The sequence below is a fragment of the Gavialis gangeticus genome, unplaced genomic scaffold, assembly GCF_001723915.1.
Source record: "Gavialis gangeticus isolate Ggan-Ray unplaced genomic scaffold, GavGan_comp1, whole genome shotgun sequence".
NCBI lineage: Eukaryota > Metazoa > Chordata > Crocodylia > Gavialidae > Gavialis > Gavialis gangeticus.
Window position 1 is genome coordinate 8,987,504 of NW_017728996.1, and position 10,033 is coordinate 8,997,536.

Genomic DNA, 10,033 nt, shown 5'->3' on the forward strand with positions numbered 1-10,033 from the left:
CACTGGATGCCAAAAATCGATTAAAAAAAAAAAAAAAAAAAGACAAATTCCTCAGATTTGACTGCCTAAATCTAGGCCCCAAATTTGAGATGTAGACAATGACCTAAATGGTTTGGTTTTTTTGAAGTACCGAGCACCGTTACCCCTGAAGAACAAGCCACCTTTATTCAGGTAACTCGGGAAAGGTCTGGGTGCCGCTCCTGTTAAAAAGCATCAGCCTCACCCTAGTATGGTTTGCTTCACCAACTCTGCACCCCGGTGCTGCTCAGCATCTCGTGACAGCCTGTCTTCTGCTGCCAAACCAGGTGCTGTTATTCCACGACCAGAATTACGGAATTCATTATGAGTACACCATCCCTGTCAACTACACCGCCGAAAACGGGAGCGAGCCCGAAAAGCAGCCGGATTCATTGTACATCTGGACGCACAGCGGCTGGGAAGGATGCAGCGTGCAGTGTGGCGGAGGTAAGGCCGTGCGGGAGCAGGGGGTCAGCATTTTGTGTGGGGTTTGCACAGACAGGCAGGAAAGAAGCCAGCGCTGCCAGAGCCCGGGAGGCAAATGAAAACAGCCATGACCGTGGGGTCAAATCAAAGCTCGTTTTCACTGCATCTATCAGCTTCTCGTTTGCATCCCAACTGCTGATTTGCGCCCGGGCTTTTGGCAGGGCCACTGCTCTGTTGGCTCGTTCCCGCATGACGGAGCTGCACCTGGATGAGCGCTTCGCTGACGGCTCGCGGCACCGTGTGCAGCCCCGTGTCTCCAGGCCCTGTCAGATTCTTGGAGCAGAGTTTTCACAGGTGTGCCTGGATGTTGGCCGAGAGAAGCTTCCTTCCCCGAGGACAAAGGGGAGGGGGGCTGTCAGTTATGACAACTCGCTGCAGATTGCATGAGCAACAGTTCACGGAGGGTGAGCTTTCTGGGTGCATGTTAGCACTCTGCAGATTGTTCTTCTCAGTGGGCCTGTCCCAGACAACAGGATGCCCGGAGGTAGTTTCACCTGCTGTCGGCCAGAAGCAGGCAGCGAGGAACGCTACAGCTGCTGCCATCCATTAGGTTCCCGCAAGCAGGAGAGGCAGCTTTAAGTCTGTCCTGGAAACTAAATCTCTCCCCACAGCCCCTTCACAACCACCACTGCACGGCACTAACCCCATCAACCCATGGAGCTAAAGCGTGTTCAGCCTGTCCTGTGACAGGTTTGCCAGCATCACTGTGTGAAACCCTTCGTTTTATTTTCTTTCTAGAAAGCACTGATTTAAAATCTGACCTCTTTAATTTCCTCTGAAAATCCCAGTTTCATCCAACCATTGAGTCCTCACGAGAGCAAACTCGAAACCTCTTTGCAGTGTCTTATGTATAATAGCCCAGCCACATGGGGAGGGCCACTAATGTCATTCTCTGGCAGCAAGCCTCCCACCAGCAGTTGTCTTGGATACATCTGCTGTGCTTAAGCGCTTTGGTTTTCAGGCACATTTCACCACTTCCATCTGGGACTCTCAGACTGTACGAACTCACGTACAATTCTGAACCAGTTGCACTTTCAATCATCAGGAGCATATATTAAGTCTTTACATTAAGCTGGATTCTCCACTGATAGATCTTAATGGATTTCTTTTTCCTGTTGGTCGCAAATCACAGGAGCTCTGTTTGTGCAGTGCAACTTCAGGTTATGGTGGCAGAAGCCCATTCGAAATGCACAGTATTATAAAGTTCAAGTGACATGGTGCACCGGTGGCGTTTTCCTCCAAGAACTTCTATCTTGATTTGTCTTTTCCCAACACAGTGTTTTCACATGTTAGTAAAATGTTGAACCCAAGAGCCACATTGTGGTTGCCTCAGTGGCACTATGGCCCCTTTATCAGTTGATGTGTAGACAAAACTTACCTGGAAATAGTAGAACTGCTCTTGAACCTGGTGTCTCCAGTCAAGTCGTTTTGAAGGTAGTGCTCAAGGCTTGGAAATGATTGATATTTTGTCTGCTTATTTTGCTGCTAGTAAAATCCGCCTTAAGCCCAGTTTTTTTAAATCGGTCACTCCTTTAAAGACTTTTCCTTCACTTCATTAAATAAGTTGGATGCCAGTCAGTGTAAAGGAGGAGAAAACACAGAAGCCCAGCTGTTCAGCAGGAAGCTCAGGTGGAGGGCTGCGTCAGAGGTCGTTATTAGCCATTTGCTGTTTATTCCTATATTAGGTGATGTGGGAGTCATGGCGGCATGTATAGTAGGAACCCAGATCCAACCAGATTGCTTTCAAGATTGCATTGACTTTAAGACTTGGAAGATATTGCTCAGCCTGCTAACACTGCCAGAGCATGATCATTGCAGAAAGAGATGCAGTTTTCCTGGTAAGACAGTGGAGTTTAGAGAGAGGGCAGAGAAGACGGGGAACAAATCGCCTGCAGACATGAGCTCTACAAGTGATATGTCATGGTGGGCAGAGAGAACTCTGCTTTGGAGGCTCTTTCAGTCGCATGATCTTAAATAGTTTGCAGCCCCAGACAATTAACTAGCTTCTTGATTTCTAGTTCTTTGATTTGGCTTCACTTTCAGGTGAGCGGAAAACCATCGTGTCCTGCACAAGAATTGTTAACAAGACCATGACACTGGTGAATGACAGCGAGTGCCAGCGTGCAACTCGCCCGGAGCCCCAGATCAGGAAGTGTAACACGCACCCCTGCCAGTCACGGTAAGAAGCTACAAAAAAAAAATAATCGACTTCTCTGTCTCTCCCAGTTGCCCACCTCCAAAGCATCACCCTGCAGGACATCATGGAGGTGTCTGGAGGGATTGGGGCCCACTGCTTGCTGCATTGTCTGGCTGTGATACTCCAGCTCCATTTGCAGAGCACATCAGACGTTCGTTGCCTCTGTGCCCATTTCATTTGCAGCCATTAAGTCAAGATTCCACTTGCACATGCAAACCGCTTGGGAAACTTGCCCACCCTTGGCTGAAAGTGCTGAAGAGCCAAAACACTAGTTGTATGAAGCCTGCCAAGGTCTGAGTCTCACCTTGTTTCCATAGTCAGCACAGTGCAGGGCCTGGTTAACTCTCACATCCCGCTGCGGAGGAAGGACCTAAGCCCTTCAACCTAATCTGGTCCACGACTATAGTCCATGTCTGATCTGTATCAGCTGACTAATTTAGATTATGAGCATTTGACTGGGACATTATCCTTCTCTGGGTATCACACGGCTCTGTGCTCAGAGCCCAGTTCAGGAAGGCACTGAAGGGTATCTCTAGTATCTTTATACTGGTGCATAGACTCATAGAAAATGAGGGTTGGAAGGGACCTCGGGAGGTCACATCTAGTCCAACCCCCTGCTCAAAGCAGGAGCAGCCCCAACTAACTCATCCCAGCCAAAGCATTTTCTAGCCGGGTCTTGAAAACCTCCAAGGATAGAGACTCCACCACTTCTCTGGGTAACCTGTTCCAGTGTTTTACTACCCTCCTCATGAGAAAATTGTTCTGAATATCTAAACTAAACTTCCCTTGCTGCAACTTGAGCCCATTGCTCCTTGTTCTGTCATCTGCCACCACTGAAAACAGTCCAGCTCCATCCTCTTTTGCAACCCCCCTTCAGGCAGTTGAAGGCTGCTGTTTCATAGATTTCATAGACATTAGGGCTGGAAGGGACCTCGGAAGATCTTTGAGTCCAGCCCATACCCCTTGCCACCACCCAGAACAGTCCAGCTCCATCTTCTTCGAACCCCGCTTCAGGTAGTTGAAGGCTGCTGTTGAATCCCCAGTTCCCTCAGCCTGTCCTCATCAGTCATGTGCCCCAGGCCCCCAGCCATTTTTGTTGCCCTCCCCTGGACTCTCTCCAATTTGTCCACGTCCTTTCTGTAGTGGGGGGGCGAGGGGGAGCAAAACCGGACACAGGACTCCACATGTGACCTCACCAGTGCTGAATAGAGGGGAATAATCACTTCTCTTGAGCTACTGGCAACCTACCTACCAGTGCAGCCCAGGATGCCATTAGCCTTTTTGGCAACAAGGGCACACTGCTGGCTCATATTCAGCGTACTGTCCACTGTCACCCCCAGGTCCTTTTCTGCAGAGCTGCTGCCCAGCCCGTCGGCCCCCCGCCTGCACCGGTGCATGGGATTGCTCTGTCCTAAGTGCGGGACTTTGCACTTGTCCTTGTTGAACCTCATGAGATTTCTTTTGGCCCAATCCTCCAATTTGTCTAGGTCACTCTGAATCCTAACCCTACCCTCTAATGTAGCTATTACTCCCTGCATCTTGGTGTCATCTGCAGACTTGCTGCGGGTGCACTCTATGCCATCTTCCAGGTCGTTGATGAAGACTTTAAACAAAACTGGCCCCAAGACCGACCCCTGGGGCACTCCTTTTGATACCAGCTGCCAACTAGACATTGAGCCACTGATCACTACCCTCTGAGCCCGATGCTTCAGCCAGTTTTCTATCCACGTTACAGTCCATTCTGCCAGCCCGTACTTCCTTAGCTTGCCTGCAAGGATGTTGTGGGAGACCATATCAAAAGCCTTGCTAAAATCCAGGTACAGGCACCTGAGCTAACTAGTTGATTGCCCTGATTTCTCAGGAAGTATGAGACCACCTCCCCTGTTGCCCCTTCCTGCTTGCTCTTTCTCCAGGTGTTCTGCTTCCTGACTTGCCTCAGGGCTTTGGTCTCCATCCCCCTAGGGAACCTAGTTTTAAAGCCCTCCTCACTAGGTTGGCAAGCCTGTCTGAGTGCAGTACCCAAGGTAAAGCTGCCTCCCTGGCTCTAGAAGCAGAGGCAGTACAGCCATGGTCATGCAGCACAGCACAGGGTGGGGTTGATGAGCCATGCTGCTAAGAGCCTGCCTCCTGCCTGAATTGCACTGAAGCCAGTGAAACTTAAGCAGGTGGTTGGAGGAAAGCACACACTTACATGCTTGCTGCAGACAGATTCAGGGCTCAGTAAGTACTGCAATAAAAGCCCTCTGCTTCATCTGCATGAAAAGTGATACAAATCAACCTTATTAAACCAAGTTGGTGATGAAATCATAAATTCACCTACAAACCTCTTCCTGGGAGCAATTCCTCATGTTATTTTTCCTTTCCCCTCTTGACTGTGTGAAGTCTCATGTAATTGATTTGAACACTTCCATTTTTGATAGTGATAAAGGCCCCTGGTTCATGTAGATAGCTCTGTAGCTATTGACTATAGTTCTGTAGTCAATATACAATAACAGTCTGCAATATTGACAGTCCGATAGTGCAGTCAGAGCAGCACAGTTCCTGCTGCATCTAGCCTGGTAATAGAGGACACAGAAATGTTCCTTTCAAGCTTCTCTTACTAGGACATATGACAAGTGAGAAGAAACAGAAAAGCCGTGTTAAAATTGGAGTGATGTTCTGATTTAGTCCAGTAGACCAAGGCAATGCCATGTAACGTCATGGTGAGCCTTTGTTCTTAATGACCCAGAACAAAAGTGATTTTCCTCTCTGTTCAACACAGTGCTGTGTGCATAAGCACAGTATCTCATAGCCTCTGTGAGGTGCTTGACCTTGCATGGCACAAAGACAGAGCATTGTGGCTCTAAGAGCAAGTGCAAAAATGAACAGGGGCTCTAGATCCTGTTCTGTTTGAGCGCAGCTGCCAGCTCATTCCTGATCAGTAGAGCTTGAAGGCTTGAGAAGAACTTCATAGCCCCAGAGCGTGAAGGCTGCAGATCATGGCTTTGCCCTGGCCCCGACCAAGCTGCCCCCATGGCAAGATCTCAGTGGCCCTGGAGCAGCCCCCTGCCCTGCCCTGCCACACGCCCTGCCAGCACGGCTGGGGCCGGTCTCCATGGCAACCCCAGCCTTGCACTATCACTGCTTCTGGGATCTCCATGGAGACCAGCCCCAGCCATAAGGGCAGGGGCTGCTGGGAAATGGAGTCCATTGCTGGCTGGATCCGGCCCACAATCCAGACTTTGCCCACCCCTGGTCTAGATCCATCCTCTTTCGAACCCCCCTTCAGGTTCAAAATCTTCATAGCAAAGAGCAGTCGTTGATATCAAGCAAGTCACATCTAAAGCTTCTGAGCTCCTTCTGCTCAGGTGGGCCCTCTCTCCTTCCACAGTTTGCTCCTTTTCAATCTCTGCTCTTTGAAAGAGTGTGGCATGCAGTGGACTCAGGTTCTGCTCCCCCAGAAGCTGACATCCCATCTTTCATAGGACCATAAAATCATAGACAATTAGGATCAGGAAGTCATCTTGTCCAACCCACTGCTTAAAGCAGGACCATCCCTAACTACATCATCCCAGCCAAGGCTTTGTCCAGCCAGGTCTTAAAAACCTTCAAGGATGGAGACTCCACCACCTCTCTGGGTAACCTGTTCCAGTGTTTACTACCTTCCTAGCGAGAGAGTTTTTCCTAATATCCAACCTAAACTTCCCTTGCTTTGGCCCCTTGACTTTGGCCCCTGTTTAGCCTCTGTTCATGCTTGGGCTATCAGAAAGCACAAAGACCTCATATTCTTTTCTGTCCTGTACCTAGGCTCAGAGCTCAGCAGCAAGTGATCCTGCCTCCCAAAAGGTACCGTGGTGCTGGCTCCAGACCTATCCAGTTCACACTGTCCTTCACACTTTGCTGACTTCACCAGCTTGCACCCGTAACTCTGTAACTTGATTCTAGTATCTGGGGCAGGCCCCTACTTCAGAAAAGCCTTTGTTTCCTTCCCTACAGCCTACTGGTTTTGCACAGCCCTCCAGAGTGGGTCTCTCCACCAATGAAGCTTCAAAATAGCTGAGCCATCTGCCATCTCTCTCTGTATTATAGACCAGAAGCCACTGGATAGTGCAAATGTCATCACTATTCTCCCATGGTGCCATGTGTCCATGTGAGCCAGGCTCTGTCAGATTAAAACCTAACATGCTTTTTTTCCATGCGATATGTGGCTGTTGTACAACACTGTGGACGCACTGCTATTGAGGTCCCAGCACAGCTATCAGAAGCAGCAGTTCCTAGGAGGTGATGAAAAGCATTATGGGATACTTTGCATATCCATAGGAACTGCGAAAGTTGGAGTCCCCAGTAATTTCCATGGGGAGGTTTCATAAAGAACATGGTGCCAGCACCATTTTCAAGCCATTGCCTCAGGTGGGAGCAAGGGAAAGCACATGCTCCTTGCTCAGCCCAAAACATGGCCATAGGGTCATCTGAATAGCCTGAAAGTGGAAACTGGTGGGAAAGCAGACAGGACAAGGGGTCTCCAGGGGCATCTCTGGGGAAATGGAGCAGGTCACTGTGCTCAGCCTGTGGTGGTCGGATATTCACTCCCAGTAGGCCAGTGCATTGTTGGGAAGACTTTAGCATGAACCTAAAGGTTGTCAGAGCTCCAAGAGCCATGGCACGTCCCTCTAGTGAGATGCAGCGATTGTGGGTGAAGGGACTGTGCTGTTCTCCACCTTCTCTACAACCCCTCGTGCATTCCCTGCTCTGAACAGCGAGCAGTGACCGTGAGCCGAGTTAAGGATGGAGTTAAATCACATGCACAAACACGCATCCCAGACCTGCTAATATTACCTTCACATGTCCAAATTGCCTTGCTTTTTATGGACTCCCGTCTCAGCCTTAGTGTTATTCCAAGATAGCTGTTTTTCTGTTCGGAGTTATCAGGCAAAGTTATTGGCATAATTAAGCCCAATTATCCTCAAAAGCAGCTTAGTAACACAGTGATGCTCTTACCAGTCCATTTTGTTAGAGCCATGGCAACAAACATCAATGTGCTTAGTACCCAGAAAGGCCGCAAACTCCCTCTGACAATCTGACAGACCGCATTCCCTTGCTCCCTCCGTGTAGACCACACTTTCACACTTAACATGCTTTTGACTGGAAACATTTTCAGAAGCACATTCTCTGTGTCTCTGTAGAATTTAAATTTCCACTTGCGTTTGCCCACCCAGATATTAGAAATGCATGCTTAGCATACTCTCTGACCAAGAACATCTTAAAGAAACCATTCTCTTTCACCATGTCAATGCTTTTTTATGAGCCCTGAATTTGTTTTAGGGTTTCGAGTAAAATTATTATAGCATCTTGTTACAATATGATCCTTTCCTATTTCCTTTCCATGCTCAGTGCTTTACCCGGGAAGAAAGGAACAATGGCTTCCTTCTTTATGTAGTCAATCTGCTGTCTTTCATTTTTCTGGATCCAAATTGCACTTCTAACCTAAGTTCAAACACAATCACTTTAGGGAAGATCTGCCTTTTGGAAAGGCAATGCACTGGATGGATCTGAGCAGGCTTGGGCTCTGTTCCTAGTTCTTCCACTGACCTGCTGTGTATGACTTTTGGCAGGTCTTTGCCCTCACTGCCCTGCTTTCAGTCCTTATCTAGTTAGATGACAATTTCTTTGGGGTTGAGAGGAGACTTTACTGTGGGTGTGTAACAGGGGACCTAATTGCTATTGGAATTTGTAATGGAAATAAAAAGTCATAAGGCCCATTAACCATAAGGTGAGCTGAAAAAAACAAACAAAAAAGATGCCATGTCAGTAACAAGTGTCTGTCTTCTACTATAATACCAAAATGCATTCCAGATTATCCATCCCAGTGAAATCTTGGGAAAACCAGAGGAGGTGGGGCTAAGGGTAGTAACTGGGCAACCAGGGAGAAGATCAGAACCCAGCAGTTGCAGCACAGGATCTGAAAAGCCAAGGAAAGCCTGAATGAAGAATTTAATTCACTAACATGTTTTAAAATAAAATATCAGAGGGTAGAAAATAAAATAAGTTTTGTTGAAACTGGCAAAAATAAAAGAATCTTTCATTCTTTATTATTATTACTCTTTCGCCTTTTAAAATGCCTCTTTTTCTTCCTATTTTATTTTTAACGTTCCTTGACCCTCTTTTTCCATTAAATTCTTTACAGCTTCCTTTCCTGTCTCAACTGCACCCTATTAGCACCTCTTTATTCTAATCCTCTGCCTAGCTCTATAGATATTTCTTACAAACTCTTGCTGGAACCATATGGAATCTGGATTTTTGCATGCAGTGTGTATGGGTCACTTCCTATATACTGAACACCAGCCTAAATATATAGGCAGACCCAGCCCTCGTGTTGGCACAAAGCTCAGAAATCGAAGATCACATCAGCTGTTATTACTGAGAACATAGGTCGGCCAGTGGCCACACACTTCAGTGTGCATGGTCAGGGGCAGGGACTGTGAGCATTAAGCTGCTCTCACCTAACACAATCCCAGCACCAAAAACTCCTAGAGCTTCCTATTCCTAAAGGCTAGGGATAGACATTCAAAAAGGCTGAGCCTGAATTGATTCACTCTTTGCAGGTTAATTTAACCTGCAAAGCGTGAACCGATTTGGAGGTGAACAGACATTCCCTTTTCGTTCCAGAAATGCAGGCACATGCCTGCAGTGGCTCAGGGTAGAAGCCGGTGGGGGGGGCACTAGAGCAGCCCTCCCTTCCCTTGTACAGTACTGAGCAGGGGGGGAGGGCACGGCCAGCCCCCAGCAGGATGCTCTGATTAGGGAGGGGTGTAAACCCCCCACCCTACCTGCACTGTCTCAGGCTTTTCTCCCCACTCGCTGCTCAAGAGGTGGGAGTGTTGCCAGACCCCAGGCCCCAGCCAGCACTCTGAGGCAAAGCAGGGGTGTGCAGTGCATGCATCTGTTGATGATATGGAGCTTTTGAATCTCCCTCTCCCTGTCTGCAAACCTGACCGGGCTGCAAACCAGCAGGGGGGCTGATAAAACCACAGCGTTATCAGCCCATCACTGTTATCAACCCTCTGTCATTAGTTCCAGCTCTTCTTAAACAGCTTTTTCCAAGGAGGGACATTGGCAGTTGACTTGCTGATTAGCTCCAAAAAGCCCTAAACGGGTACTGTTCTGTCCACCTGTCCCAGTGAAATTGGAGGCGCACACACACAGGCACCTCTCGGCATTAGCTAGCATACCACATGCCTAGGTCCATGCTGTGGCAGATGGGAGGGAGGGAGGGAGGGGTGACTCTCTGCTTGAGCAGCAAGCAGCGAGGGAAGCCAGGCAGATCCTGCTGTGCCTGCAGTCTCCCCTGGAGCT

The 10,033-nt window shown here is 48.5% G+C and overlaps 1 protein-coding gene across 1 annotated transcript in view; it reads left to right on the plus strand.

Annotated features, from left to right (window-relative positions):
• The window catches only part of ADAMTS17 (ADAM metallopeptidase with thrombospondin type 1 motif 17), a gene marked incomplete at its 5' end in the record, with an annotated part of 298,045 nt that overhangs the window by 224,467 nt on the left and 63,545 nt on the right, over positions 1–10,033 (plus strand). The window contains 2 exons of the mRNA XM_019503813.1: positions 306–465; positions 2,548–2,683. Coding sequence (XP_019359358.1) covers positions 306–465; positions 2,548–2,683 — 296 coding nt within the window. The remainder of the gene's footprint in view (positions 1–305; positions 466–2,547; positions 2,684–10,033) is intronic.